At 42.9% G+C, this 16,031-nt stretch overlaps 1 protein-coding gene across 1 annotated transcript; it reads left to right on the top strand.

Moving 5' to 3' along the window:
• Window positions 1-13,003: 13,003 nt before the first annotated feature.
• On the top strand, window positions 13,004-13,625 carry LOC119308674 (blue copper protein 1a-like). Its single transcript, XM_037584809.1, has 2 exons — window positions 13,004-13,207; window positions 13,306-13,625. Exons 1-2 carry the CDS (start codon window positions 13,045-13,047, stop codon window positions 13,623-13,625), a joined length of 483 nt encoding a protein of 160 aa, XP_037440706.1. The 5' UTR covers window positions 13,004-13,044.
• The last annotated feature ends 2,406 nt before the right edge of the window (window positions 13,626-16,031 follow it).

Genomic DNA, 16,031 nt, shown 5'->3' on the forward strand with positions numbered 1-16,031 from the left:
CAGCCGGGCTGGGTTACAGAGCATCCGAAGCTGACAACGGCGTCGGACATGCCGCGATAATGATCCTGCTTCCTTGCACAACTTTGCCTTCAGTGAAACGAAGGACGCCACTCATGTTTCTGTAGTCTGCCAGCTTCTAAACTCTTCTGCAGTGGGTAGCTGGCATCCTGTTAGTTTGGTTCTGGATGAATATGAGCTTTAGACGCATAAGTGGTTGTCGTTGGATTATGGAGGTCCGTGAAAGTTTGGTTTTAGTTTTACTTGGTTTTGTGCTGCCTGCTAATTTCGCTTATGCTGTTATCGCTGCCTAGAAAAAACAAACTGTGTAATCTAAATTGAAATAGCAGCAAAATCTTATATTATATTCATTGAGTTCAACGAGGAGAGTTGCAAATATTTACAAGACACTGAAATATTGATACCCAACTTGGGAAGATGTGTGGTACATTCCAATATTCCATACATCCCATGAGATGAGCACCACGGCGGCCCTGCGTCTTCGCACAAAAAGGCCGCATCGGTCGATTGCCATTGTGGAAATGAGAGTAAGTGTCATATGGGCTCTTCGAAGTAACAAGAAAAGTTCCAATGACCCTCCTTTGGCAGAGGAAGTTTGCCATCCAGCTGAGAGAACCTCATTGGATCGGCTCATGTACACACTCTCAGCTTGAACGCATGATCCCGTTGCATCCAATGCCTTCATTGATCTCGATCGTTGTCATACACAAGCTAGCACCACTTCTCTCTACCCAACAAGTGGCAGAAAGCAGCCTTACATTTTTAATGAGCAAGTTTTGAGTATTTACCTTTTTTTGCTCACAGGAACTGTATAGTGTGTGCCAATGAGTGATCCAAGTTGTAATTATGGGCCAGGTGTTCCGGCTCCTTAAAATTTTTTAGCTATATTTTCAAAAATAATAGAAAACAGAAACTGACCTTTGACACTGAATTAATAGGTTAGTCTAAATAAATATTGTGCAAAAACATAAATAAACAATGTAAATATAGTATAAATATTTCGTAAATTATAGATACGTTTGAGACGTATCACTACTTCTCCGTCACCATGGCGTCTCTCTTGGCGACGGATCGGAGTCGGCTCCTTAGTCTTCTCTTCGTTCGCGTGAAACAGTGGCAGTCTTGCTCGCGCCGTGTCATGCTGATGGCTCCAGTGGTGGTGATGCATCGCCGGTTTTCCCCATTCCTGGCGTGTTGGTCTGTGACCGAAGATGAAGACTCCCCATCCTTCATGAGGCTGTGCATGTATTCATTCACCAGCTTCAGGAGGGAACGGCGGCGGCGGCAGCGCGCCGGCATCTCGCGTTGGTGAATGTGGTTAATTGGCTACCGAAGGATCCGTTTGTAATGTTCTTTCTTTCTGGGGTGTATTGTACCACTAGTTCTTTACAATCTAGTCTTGTGGTTATCCTTGTTAAACACATAATTGTGTCATGTATTGGAACCGTATAGGAGAGGTTGAGTACTCCTCAAGGATAGCTAGGCGCATAAATATTCTGGTGTAACAACTAGCTAGCTTATCTCTTATCTTTCTTCTTCATCAAGTTGTATCTCAACCAACTCTTGTACGCGTATCTCAGGCTCGCACCCTGCCTACTTAACACGCAGCACGTCGCCCTGGATCGGGTAAGACGTTTCCGCCAACGCACATGGTAATCAGAGCCTTCCTACTTCCCATCTAGCCTCCATCTCCACCTATGCCGAAACCATGTCTTCCTCCTCCGGTGCCGCCCAGTCCAATCTCAATGGGCAGGTCATCGAGAAGCTCTCCTGCACGAATTACGTGCTGTGGCGCACGCAGATCACACCCCAACTGCGTGGCGCCGGTGTCTTCGGCTACATCGACGGCACACTACCGGAGCCGGCCAAGCTCCGCGCCGCCAAGGACAAGGACGGCAAGGACACCTTCGAGCCCAACCCTCTCCACCCTCTTTGGGTCAGGGAGGACCAGCAGGTGCTCGTCTTCCTCCTCAGCAACCTCTCCAAGGAAGTGCTGGTTACGGTGACCGCGGTCACCACGGTGAACGCGCTCTGGACGACGCTGGCGGGCATGTACTCGTCGTAGTCGCTGAGCCGCGTCAACAACATCCGGACCTCCCTCATCAACGCGCAGAAAGGTACCCAATCAGCCGCCACCTACTTTGCTCACATGCGTGGCCTCGCCGATGAACTGGCCGCGGCGGGCAAGCCGATCTAGGATGATGAGCTAATCTCCTATATCCTCCACGGGCTGGATCTGGAGTACTAGCCCCTGGTCTCGGCTCTCGACGCCCGCGTCTCCCCCGCCTCCCTCGACGAGATCTTCGCCATGCTCAGCAACTTCGACCAACGCATGGCGCAGTTCCACGGTGCGGGCGGCCACTCCTTCAAATCGTCCGCCAACGCTGCAACCCGCGGATGTGGCGGTGGCCGTTCCCCCGGCTCTTCCCGCGGGAGGGGACGGTCTGGTGGCAGCAGCAACAACGGTGGGCGCTTCAACAACAAGACTCGCCACGGCGGCGACTGTGGCTCCGGTCGATCTCGCCCGGACTTGCCTCGCTGCCAGATATGTGGTAAGCAGGGACACACAGCAAAAGACTATTGGTACCGCTATGATGAGGACGAGGACGATTCTCAGGACGATGACAAGGTTGTTGCGGCGGCCGACGGCTCCTACGGCATCGACACCAACTGGTACGTCGATAGCGGCGCCACCAACCACATCACCAATGAACTTGAGAAGGTGACCATGAAGGAAAGGTACCGTGGAAAGGATCAAATCCACACGGCCAGTGGAGAAGGTATGCGGATAAATCACATTGGTCATTCAATATTTAGTACCCCTAGTCACAATATTCATCTCAAGAAAATTTTGCATGTTCCTAGTGCTGCCAAAAGTCTTCTTTCCGTTCATCGAATTGCCTTAGACAATCATGTCTTCCTCGAGTTTCACCCTTATTTCTTTTTGATTAAGGATCAGGAAACGAAGAAAATCCTCTATCGAGGTAGATGTGTTCGAGGACTTTATCCGTTGATCCCGGTGCGCAGAAGATTCAATAAACAAGTCTATGGTGTTACCAAGCTCTCATCAACACGCGCGGTGGCATGATAGATTAGGACATGCTTCTTTTTCTCTCGTTGAAAAATTGCTTAGGAAAAATAAGCTCCCGTTTGTGGTTGAGCGACATAATGAAACTATTTGTGATTCCTACCAAAGAGCAAAAAGTCATCAATTGCCATATCCCATATCTACTAGTGTTTCTACCAAACCGTTGCAACTCATATTTTCTGATGTGTGGGGTCCAGCCCCTACCTCTGTTGGTAGACACTCTTATTACGTTAGTTTTATTGATGACTATAGTAAATTCACATGGATTTATCTCCTTAAGCATAGATCCGAAGTGTTCCAAGTTTTTCAAAACTTCCAAGCCCTTGTTGAACGCAAGTTTGACAGCAAAATCATTGCTGTCCAATCAGACTGGGGGGAGTATGAGAAGTTAAAGTCCTTCTTCCAAACTCTTGGCATATCACACCACGTATCCTACCCTCATGCACACCAACAGAACGGCTCAGCTGAGCGTAAACACCGTCACATAGTTGAAGTTGGCCTAGCTCTTCTTGTAGGAGCGTCCATGCCTCTCAAATTCTGGGATGAGGCTTTTCTCACAGCTGTCCAACTCATAAACATCCTTCCTAGTCGTGTCATTAACAATGAAACACCACTAGAAAGACTTCTTCATGAAAAACCAAACTATCAATATCTTCGTGTCTTTGGGTGTGCATGCTGGCCCAATCTTCGTCCCTACAACAAACGTAAACTCATGTTTCATTCCACCAAGTGCGTGTTCCTCGGCTATAGCACCCAACACAAAGGTGTCAAGTGTCTCGAGGTCTCCTGAGGACGAGTCTACATCTCTAGGGATGTTGTATTCGATGAAACACAATTTCCCTTTTCTGATCTACATCCTAACGTCGGTGCCCTTCTTCACAAAGAGATTTTTCTCTTGCCCTCACATCTCACCGGTCGTGATCAAGGGGGGAACGATATTGATGATCACATGTTGACTAATCCTGCTGACATGTTGCATGAGCCGTGTGTTGATGAAACAGGGACAGCACCAAGAAAAACTGGCGAAAAAAACGAAGCAGAAGGAGCAAATCTCATTCCTTATTTCATGTGTTCAGAAGCAGGAGACAAATCCTCCACGGGATCGGTGGAGCGACAGGAAATCAGATCCTCCTCGGGATTGGTTGTAGCAGACGCAGCAGATACGGGATCTCCCTCGGGATCTAGCACAGCAGACGCGACTGTGGCTGCGGGTGCTCGCGCCGCAGTGTCTGACCCCACAGGCGCCACGCGGTCGGTTCTCGGTGGTCGCGGCACGGACCCAGCAGTGCGCCAATCTCCCGCTGACAACTGGTGGCGCGTGGATGGCTCGGGCGACGCGCGCTATCGTGGCCAGCCGGTGTGCTACAAGCGGGAGCTGCGATTAGCTCCATCGACACGGACCCTAGCACGGGCCCTGGCGCGGCTCCCGGTGATGATTCGCCATCATTGCGCAATGATGAGCCGGCTCAGAGGCCTGGATCCTCTGCGGCCTTCCCAGGCGATGCAGTGCAGCCACAAGCCGCAGAAGATCCCTTTGGGACAGCTCGCGCTGCTGCACCCAGGAGATCCTCCTCGGGATCGACTCCGGCTGGAACTCCTGTACCAGAGGCCGGATCTTCTGTGGCTTTGAATGAGGTTGCGTCATCACCCAGGCGCACACGACTACAAAAAGGGGTAACAAAACCTGTAGACTACAAACATATAGTTAAATATGGCTTGATTTGCTCTACAGGAGAACCAGGTGAACCGAACACGGTTGAAGAAGCACTTGGAAGTGAACAATGGAAGAAAGTTATGGATGAAGAGTACATGGCTTTGAAGAAAAACAAAACATGGCATTTGGTTCCTCCACAGCAAGGTAAAAACTTGATTGACTGCAAGTGGGTATTCAGGATTAAAAGAAAATCTGATGGAACCATTGATCGTTACAAGGATAGACTGGTTGCAAAGGGTTTTAAACAAAGATATGGCATAGACTATGAGGATACGTTTAGTCTAGTTGTAAAAGCTGCTACCATTCGTCTTGTCCTATCTAGGGGCTGGAGTCTTAGATAGCTAGATGTACAGAATGCGTTTCTCCATGGTGTTCTGGAAGAGGAAGTGTACATGAAACAACCTCCTGGGTTTATAAGTAAAAGTGCTCCATCTTATGTGTGCAAACTTGATAAAGCCCTGTATGGATTAAAGCAAGCTCCAAGGGCATGGTATGCACGTCTCTGTCACAAGATGCAGACACTTGGCTTTGTTCCTTCTAAGTCTAACACTTGATTGTTTATTTACAACAAGTCCAACACATGCATATTTGTCCTCATCTATGTTGATGATATTATTGTGACAAGCTCATCTGATGAAGCAATCACAGGGCTCTTGAAGGACTTGAGTGCAGATTTTGCTTTGAATGACCTTGGAGACTTGCACTTCTTTCTTGGGATTGAGGTAAAGAGAAACACTAATGGACTTCACCTCTCTCAAGAAAAGTATGCAACTGATCTGGTAAAAAAAGCTGGTTTGAAAGATTGTAAGCCATCTCCTACTCCACTATCCAGCTCAGAAAAACTATCTCTTACAGAAGGGACACTTTTGAATCAAGAGGACAGCACAAGGTATAGAAGTTTGGTGGGAGCATTACAATATCTCACTCTTACTAGACATGTAATTTCCTTTGCAGTTAACAAAGTTTGTCAGTTCCTTCATGCTCCTACTACTGTCCATCTAACTGCTGCAAAACGCATAGTCAGATATGTTAAACATACCTTGAGCACTGGTCTAAAATTCAGCAAATCATCCTCAACACTTGTTAGTGCATTCTCTGATTCAGATTGGGCAGGATGCTTGGATGACATAAGGTCAACTGGTGGGTTTGCTGTATTCTTTGGACCTAACATGATATCATGGTGTGCACGAAAACAAGCCACTGTCTCAAGATCAAGCACAGAGGTAGAGTATAAAGCATTGGCAAATGCTACAGCAGAGATTATATGGGTTCAGTCTATGTTGAAAGAACTTGGTGTGAAGAATACACAAGCTCCATGTCTATGGTGTGACAACCTTGGTGCTACCTATCTCTCTGCTAATCCAGTTTTTCATGCTAGAACAAAACATATAGAAATTGATTTTCATTTTGTCAGAGAAAGAGTTGCTCAGAAGCAACTTGATATTCGGTTTGTGCACTCCAAAGATCAAGTTGCAGACGGTTTTACAAAGGCATTGCCTGTGCGGAATTTTGAAGAGTTCAAACGTAATCTCAACTTGACCAAGTTGTGATTAAGGGAGGGTGTTAAACACATAATTGTGTCATGTATTGTAACCGTATAGGAGAGGTTGAGTACTCCTCAAGGATAGCTAGGCGCATAGATATTCTGGTGTAACAACTAGCTAGCTTATCTCTTATCTTTCTTTTTCATCAAGTTGTATCTCAACCAACTCTTGTACACGTATCTCAGGCTCGCACCCTGCCTACTTAACACGCAGCACGTCACCCTGGATCAGGTAAGGCGTTTCCGCCAACGCACACTCCTCACATTTTTTTATGAACGCCTGATTAAATTTCGTTAAATATAAATAATTTAAGCATGGTATTACTGTCTAGAATGTGGTATAGTTTTCAAAAATGGGAAAGGCATGATCTCTACATCATATAGTGTGGTATCTTGATATGGAGTTCCATATTTACCATATTATATGCATGGATGTGAAGAAGTTGGCCAAGCTCAACAAGCTAACATAGATGATGAACATGGAAGCTTCCCTCTCTGCCATTGATGTCATGTGAGACACAACTTCAACGCTGCCCCCCGGTGCTCACGATTCCACATAGCACATCGACCACATCTGCATAGTCTTCCTCTGCTCTTGATTGGATACAGATATGAGAGAGTACTAAGGCAGTGGATTAGAAGAAATCGGAAATTTTGTTCACATCATGGCATCGTCTTCTTTGTTCATGCTGACTCCCGCTGCTGCGGCCTATGGATCAAGCCACCTACATCCACATCAATCTGTTTCCAGGTGCTTCTGTTCCCTGTATTGACCATTTTTATGCAGCATGTTTAGTGACATGTCTCCAAGAAAGTATTCGTTCGGTAGTGATAAAAGGAAGAGAGAAAAACAGATAGATGAACTAGTAGAATCCTAGAAAGGATCGATTGCTAAGTTTTTCAAAACTAGTAATTCTTCTAGGTATTCTTAGCAATTGGTCATAGTAAACGTCGAAGAGCAAAAAACTGACAATATTGATGCTACTGCTGATGATGATATCAACGAGGGTTCTATAGTTCTAGTAAGCAAGAAAATCTAGGTCATTCACAAAACTTAGAAATACCGTGTGCCAATGAACAACAGCCATTCATTGTTGATATCTATTATCTGCAAAACTGGGATCGACTGCTGGATGATAAGGTTCTGGATTTAGTTGAGAAGGGTCCCGTAAGAGAAAAAGAATATTGTGCTCGATCCAGAAACCAATGCAATTTCATGCATTAACTTTACATCTCATGGCAACACATTTTTTTGTAGCAACCAGTTAAGACAAGGTTATTTGTTTTGTAGAAAAAAAAATGATGCCTCCACAGTAACAATTAGGAAATCAATCAGTTATCTGTTAAGAGTAACAAATAACCAGTTAGGACTAGGTTTATCTGTTATCTATGGGTCGTCCCTGAGTATTTCTGGAATGAGTTTCCAGCTTTAGTGGGAAACATTAACATCTCTCTCTAGTGTTGGATGAATATGAGTTGATGAACATATGAGTGGTTTTTGAAGAAAAAACTTGGTGTGTGGCATGCATTTCCAGTTTATGCTATTATCTCTAGCCAGGGCTCAACTTCTCTTTCGAAATGAAGGAATTCGCATGCCTGGACAAATTAACACACAATGCATTCTTTTATTTGAATAGAGGAGAAATATTTGCCATGTTCCATGAATAGGAAGATTCACACATGTTTACGATGGGCAAAAACAATTTACTCTCACAAGTGCTCTTAGGTCTTTTGCTCTCGCTAACACCCTAGTTTGGAATTTGGTCTTAATTCTGCTCAGGATATTGGGATGACTGTGTCCATTCCATATCCCTTGAGATAAAAAACCCACACCCACCTTTTACACAAAAATGCCACATTGCCCAATTAGAAATGATCACAAGTGTGATGTTGCCTATTCGGAGAACCTAATGTTGGTATAGACTCCATGCATGTGGAAGAGGAAAGTCCGTCAACTATCATTATAACAGTACCTCATCGTATCATCTATTGTACACACTCTCAAATTGAACTCATATTGCTAGTGCTCCCATGCCTAGCATCGAACATAGTCATGGTAGACCAAGTTAGCGTCATTTATCTAGCATCATTTATCTATCTACCAACTGAGCGACAACAACAAAAAGATGGGGAAGCTTACGTTCTTGTAGTGCATGCGGTGTTGAGTGTTCACCTTCTATGCTCACCGGTACTATGTGTAGGTGGTTTTTGAAGGAGTGATTCCAAGTTTACCTATAGCCTGGGTGTTCTAGATTTTTAACACCTCACCAACCACATGTATATTTTTAATGATGAGTACAATTGCTGCAAGAGCTATCAATCCTAGTGACATACTCCCTCCGTTCCTAAATATTTGTCCTTTTAGAGATTTCAAATGGACTACCACATACGGATGTATATAGACATATTTTAGAGTGTAGATTCAGTCATTTTGCTCTGTATGTAGTCACTTGTTGAAATCTCTAGAAAGACAAATATTTTGGAACGAATGGAGTGTTTGATTTAGATAATTAGAAAGTTGCATTTATGGGCAAGGTAGTGTTGTTTTTATTGCCTTCCAGTCATATGTCCAACTATTTAACCTTGGATGACTCCACCAAGATCCTGCTACTCTACCCTATTGTGTCGAAGAAGAATCGTCAGATCTGCCTCCTAGATCTATAACCTTGCACCACTCCATCCATCCTCCTTAGACGTGTGTCGCCATGGTGCAAAGCAACACTTCCTACCAACTCCAATACTTCCTTTAGGCTTCCCAAAGATGTTGGAGCAGATGTCGATGAGACGCGGTCAAGGCCAAAGGACAAAAACCCCATGGTGTTGTCACCACAACACCTATAACACCTAGGAACCATAGACCCACCTCACCAACAGACTAACTAAAGATGTCTCGTAGAGAACCTGCACCATTCAGGACAGAGCAATAACTGGGAAAATTTTATTTTAAGCACCGCCGCTTCTATCGTCGTAATGCCGACATGAGACACACATGTCCTAACCTTATCTAAACAACCAATACGAAGGGATGGTGTAGCCTCCTTCTGCCATTAGAATGAAAGAGGGATGGAGAGGGGACCCGGAACCTCGCAGTAGGAGGGGGGAGGAAACTGAGCGCCTCCCTTTTACAACTTTTTCCCGAGGAAAGATTGGGGGGAGAAGAGCATTTCACATTATCTATTCTTGGGCTCCAATCCTGCCGAGTTTCAATCTCGATTGTTCGTAATTCTTCCACTGCATGAAGACAAACCTTTTGTGAAAACATATAAAACAATAGTTTCACATTAAGAGTTGAATCAAATATGTGATGGAGGATACAAAGGATTTGCTGGTAAACTTACTTTGCACATTACTATACCATTATGATGCAAAACCAACACAGAGGAAGATGTATGATAATTTTGTTGTCTTCATTGCAAAGTACATGGCGTTTAGACATGGATAAAGTCTTGAAGGTGCAATTTTGATTGTTCTTTTTATATCCACATGTTAGTAAAGATTATAAAAATAATTATGTTAAAAATATTATTTCTTGAGTGGTTGCAAAATAATGGAAAAAAAGCACATGAATTTTGAATGCTAGTGTGGTGTTTATTCATGTACACCATTTACATCACCATCACCAAAAACTCTTTCCCCCTTCTCATGGTGGTATGTGAGTAATCCTCCCTCGGGGCTAAAGGTATGTACTAGCAGTTATGTTCTCTCTCTCTCTCTCTCTCTCTCTCTCTCTCTCTCTCTCTCTCTCTCTCTCTCTCTCTCTCTCCCTCCCTCTCCCTCTCACACACACATGATCATGTAAGTTTCTGATCTTGATTGTATCATTGGTTTTGTCAATAGTGTTGAATCTTATGATGCATCCCCTTCTATTCTCCTTATGGTGAATTGAATCTTGCTCATTTATGAGTTTCTGTATGTTGGATTGAATCTTTTGGAATCACTGAGATTACATGACGCATGTGTAGTATAACTTATGAAGAGCCGTAGTGAAATTGGGGTAACTCTATGCATAATAGATTGGAACGATAAATATCATATGGTGTTGTCGTAGTACAATTTTTTAGGGTGCATATGGGGTAGTTCAACGGATTAAGATTTGAAAGGCGACTTTGAGATGGTTTGCTATTAGCCCATCTAAGCAATCTCATCCTAGTTAGATCCAACACAAGAGGAAACTTTGGAGCGATTCTTTACCGCACTTTTTGAGGGCATATCATGTTATTTAACTATGAATGATGTTGAGAGTCGACACTAGTGAAAGTATGAACCCTAGACCTTGTTTTCAAGCATTCAAACACGGTTTTATTCACTTTTGTTACTTGTTACCTTGTTGTTTGTATTTACTCAGATTACAAAAAGTTACTTTTCCCATCCATATTACACATATATGATCATCCCTTCGCCGAACTAGTGCAGAAGAGACCACTTGTATTTGATTGCAGGACTATTTGTCAGGGATCACTCTCATCCTAGACCTTCCGCGAACTGATAAATTTTGGGTCATCTGCTTGAGGGAAATTTACAGATGTCCTATAATCCCCTGCGATTGAAGGCCCAACAAAGTCTTCAAGAATAGAAGTGCGTAAAAGACGTCATTGACCAATGAACTCACGGTAGGAGGAGGGAGGGGGGTTGAGCGCAACCCTTTTTAGAATTTTTTTCTGAGAAAATATTGGGAAGGAGAAGAGCATTTGACATTTTCTTTTGTTGGGTCATCCCACCCAGTTTTAGTCTCGATTGTTCGTAAGACTTCCACCGCGTAAAGGCAAACCTTTTGTGACAACATATAAAACAATAATTTTACATTAAGTTCCGAATCAAATATGTCCTAGGGGATTCAGAGGAGTTGGTAAACCTACTTTGCGCATCGTTATATTGTTATGATGCAAAACAAACAAGAGGAAAGATGTATCACTGATCATAGTCCTCATAGACCAAGCTAACACCACTTCTCTATGCACATAGTGGCATCAAAACAAAAAGGGCAATTTTACATTTTTGCAGTGAAGTTTTGAGTGTTCACCTCATATGCTCACTAAAACTAAGTAGAGGTGCAAGTGAGTGATTCCAAATTGTATTTATGGGCCATGTGTTGTTGATTTCATTACCTCACCAACCATCTTTCCACTTATTTAAGTCCATGAGTACAATTGCTATAAGAGCTACCAACCCTAGCGATATATTTTATTTACTTGTCAATCATGGTACTATGTAATCTAGGTGTAGTTATGAACTTCAATGTAAGGATCCTGCACATGATCAACAATGATGGATAATGTATATGTGTAGTTAAAAACTATTTGTTGTGATATGTCTAATATTGGATTTACAAAAAGGGGATTTGCTTGGGTCGCTAAGATTGCCCGAGTTCAAAACTAGGCAAAGGCTTGCCGAGTTCCTGGCCGTGTGAACTCGGTGAATTGGATATGTGACACGTTAGCACCACACACATTGTCTTTCTAGCGAGTTCAAAATTCTTGTTTGTCGAGTTCCTGACAAGGCCAACTCAGCAAAATAGGATATGCCACATGTTAGCAGCGCACGGGTATTGAAACTCGACAAATGTTTGTGTCATGTGGCTCTGTCGTTAACTGATTGTCCCATCTAGCGCCCCCTGTTTGCTGATTTCTCCAAATAGTCAGCAATCGCCGTTTAACCATTTACCGAGTTTCTAATTTCAGATACTACCTTCGTCCTGATTTATTAATCCACCTCATATTTTGTGTTAAAATTAGATCTTAAATTTCATTAATAAAATATTAATGCATGTAACAAAAAATAATATCATTAAAAATTATATTCAAATACAAATCCAACAATATAATTTTTCATGACATGCATTATATTTTTAGTTAAATCTATGATCAAAATTTAACACTAAATATTAAGGGAGCCTGTTTGCTGAGTTCTCCAAATACTCAGCGATCGCCATTTAACTGTTTGCCGAGTTTCCGATCTCAGATACTCGGCATTCGCCATTTAACTGTTTACCGAGTTCCAGATAATAAGAACTTGGCAATATTAATGACAGCCAACCTGTCCCAGCCGAGTCCCTTTTACCAAGAGCGGAACTCGGCAAACACACTGCCGACCTGTTTTTAGTTTTTGCCAAGTTTAAACGAAACTCGGCAAACACGACGGTTCCAGTAGAGCGCTAAGATTGGCCTTCGCGATGTTATGCTGCCACGGGGCGGATCAGCATAACATGGACGAACCTGGCCGGCCCAAGTGTCCATGTGTCCAACTACACCGAAAACATAACGCAGAAGAAAAAAGTACACCAAAAACATGTGTCAAATCAAGACCACGTCTTTTGTTTAACATGACCAAACAATGAGCATCCCTTGTGACTGATGCGGCGTATCCTCTGTTTCGATGAAGCCAATGCAACACTACATTTGGCGCCACGCTGACGCATTCAACTCGTCACACCATTGCCGGCGCCGCCATCGGCCAGCTGCTAGCTGATAGCTCCATTCAGAGACAAGACGCGTGCCAACGATGATTACTATGCGTATAGTATACGTACGTACAGTCATCACTGAGCTCTGTCTCTCCCTCCCTATATATACGTACGTATTACTTGCAAAGCCAGAGCTAGAAGCACAACACACGAGCTGCATCCACCCCATCAGAGGCCACAAGCCAGTCATCTCGCTAGCTTGGCTGCGTACTCAGTCAGTGATGGCGTCCAAGCAGATGCTTGTCGCCGTGTTCGCCGTGGCCTTCCTCCCGGTGCTCGCCATCGCCACGGAGCACTTGGTCGGCGACGACAAGGGCTGGACCCTCAACTTCAACTACACGGCCTGGGCCGAGACCAAGCAGTTCGTCGTCGGCGACACGCTAGGTAGTCACATACCCCCGTCAATCTATTCCGCCGGCCACGCGTATGCCATTTTCTCTGCGACGCGAAACTAATTTCGTGCTAACTACTGTATAACGCAGTGTTCAAGTACGGGAGCCCCGCCCACAATCTGGTGGAGGTGGGCGGTCCAGACTTCGTCGCGTGCACCCAGACGGCCGGCGCCATCGTCAGGACCTCCGGCGAGGACCGTCTCGCGCTCGACACGGCTGGACGCCGGTGGTTCTTCTGCGGCGTCGGCCCGCACTGCAAGAGCGGCATGAAGCTCAAGATCACCGTCCTCGACACCGCCGCCCCGACTCCCCAGCCTGCCCCGACCAACCCTGCTGGCAAGCTGCAGGCGCGCTTTGGTGGCATGGCGGCCGCGGTCACCGCGCTCGCTGCGGCCATTCTCGTGCTCTAGGCTCCCACGAGACGACCCTCTACATGTTGTGGCTATACGAACCGTTGTGAATTTGAGCCCTTGAATTCTTCATCGGTTAAAGATTAATTTCATTTGTCTCTTTAGAGGAATTTCATTTGTTTATTAGCGAAGCTATCTTTCCTTGCAGTATATTTGTGAAGTTATAGAAAACAGAATTGCTATATTTTAGTCGATTGAAATTATTCGGGCTTCATTCATATTTTCATTCGTTTGATACTGCGCTGAAATTCATGCTATTTTTTTATTGAGGTAAATACACCGATAGTGCTTGAACTTGTCATCAATATTCACTTTAGCGCCTGAACTTGAAAAATACGCCGAACTGGTTTAACTTGACACGGACGGACAAATACAGTGCTAATCCTGTCCGTGGACGTAAAGTGCGTCGACATGGCATCGTGTATGGCTAGACATGGCACTGACATGGCAGCCCACTTGTAGCTACAAAACAGAATTACTTGAGTACTATATGACCCTATGACTAGTGGGCCCACCTGTTAGTAATTAGTAAGAAAATGTACATAAAAATGTACGGCACAGGCATCGAACCTGCGACCTGACGATAACACCAAACACGTTTTCATGTTAACATCAGCCCCTCATGCTTAATATATCAAAAACTCTTGTGTACATATATGTGTTGTAACTTGTGGGCCATTTTCCGCACTTTAATTTTTGATGTAAAAAATATGTTGATAATAATAATAATCATATAACCAAGATTTGAATATTCATTTTTTAGGGGTGGGTTTGAATATTCATGTGTTATTAATAATTACTTCATGCTACACAAATATCCGTGTGATCACAAAATAAATATATGGAGGTATAAAATATCTTGCTTAAAAAGGTTCCTGTAATTTTTTAGAAAATTTAAATTATTATTTGAAAATACTATATTAAATATAATACATAAGTGTTTAATTTTTTTGTAAATACTAACATTTAAAATAGTTTTTTCTAAAAATAGTACTCCCTCTGTCCCTAGTGTCAAAAAATGTCTTACATTATGGGACGGAGTGAGTATTTTCTAAATAATAATTTAATATTTCTAAATATTACATGAATATTTTTAGTAATTTATTTTATTGTATATGGTATAACTCTATATATTTACTTTGTGTGCACATGGAGATTTGTGTGGCATGAGGTAATTTCTCATAACACATGAATATTTGATTACTACTGTTATTATTATGATTATTATTTACGTATCTTTTACATTTAAAAAAAATAACGTGTGCAACATGGGCCAATGGCTGCAGCCCATTTCAGCACACAGAAGTTTCTAGTTCAATATATGAAGTATGTGGGCCAATTTTAACATTAAAATTTTATTATGATATTATTTACCTATTTTTACAATTTTTTAAAAAATAACGTGTGAAATATGGGGCCACTGGCTGCAGCGCATTTCAGGACACAAGAGTTCCCGGTTCATATATGAAGTTTGAGGGGCCAATTTTAATATTAAAATTTGTTTGTTGTGGTGGCTAGCGCGAGCAGCGTGCGAGCGTCAGTTTGCTGGTTCGACCCCATGTCTTAGCGCCCTTCCATTTTATTTTTGCTAAGGTATTGATAGGCGCGCCCACTAATCATAGAGACGTATAGTATTCAAATAATTATGTTTCACAGTTATAAGTGGGCCCCACGCCATGTTTGTGCCACATCAGCCATATACGGTTGCCACCTCGACGCACTTTACGTCTATGGTTGTGATTAGCACTGTATTTGCACGTTCGTGCCAAGTTTTACAACTAGTTCGGCCTATTTTTCAAGTTCAGGCACTAAACTGAACATCCATGGCAAGTTGAAGCACCACGGGTGTATTTACCTCTTTTTTATTTGTTGATGCCTTATCTTACAGAGACCCCCCCCCTCCCACCCCCCTCCTTTGTCTTACCGATTTTATGGTTTTCTAGTTCATTTTTTTCCATTTTGTTTTCATTAAAACATGAATATCATTATTTGAAAAAGTTTCATAATTTAACAAATCTGAACATTTTCTAAAATTTGTGGACTTTTTTAAAAGTGTTAACATTTCAAAACAACGTGATTTTTTAAATTGTATGAACATGTTTTGAAACCATGACTATATTTTTAGTCCGTGAATATTTTTAAAAACCATGCTTTTTAAAGTGACTGTGAAGATTTTTTAGAAGTGGATGGATATTTTTGTATAGAAATGAAAATCCAAAACAATAGAAAACCGGAAGAAATAAAATATAAAAGAAACTGAACCAAAAAATAAAAAATAAAAACAGAATCAAAAGGAAAGGGAAAATTGTAAGAAAAAAACAAAAGAAACCGTAATAGAATCGGACAACAAAAAAGCCAGGAAAGGACCGGAATAAAACTCTCAGAAACCCACGGAAAATTGGCAAC

The sequence above is a fragment of the Triticum dicoccoides genome, chromosome 1B (assembly GCF_002162155.2).
Source record: "Triticum dicoccoides isolate Atlit2015 ecotype Zavitan chromosome 1B, WEW_v2.0, whole genome shotgun sequence".
NCBI classification, from domain to species: Eukaryota; Viridiplantae; Streptophyta; class Magnoliopsida; order Poales; family Poaceae; genus Triticum; species Triticum dicoccoides.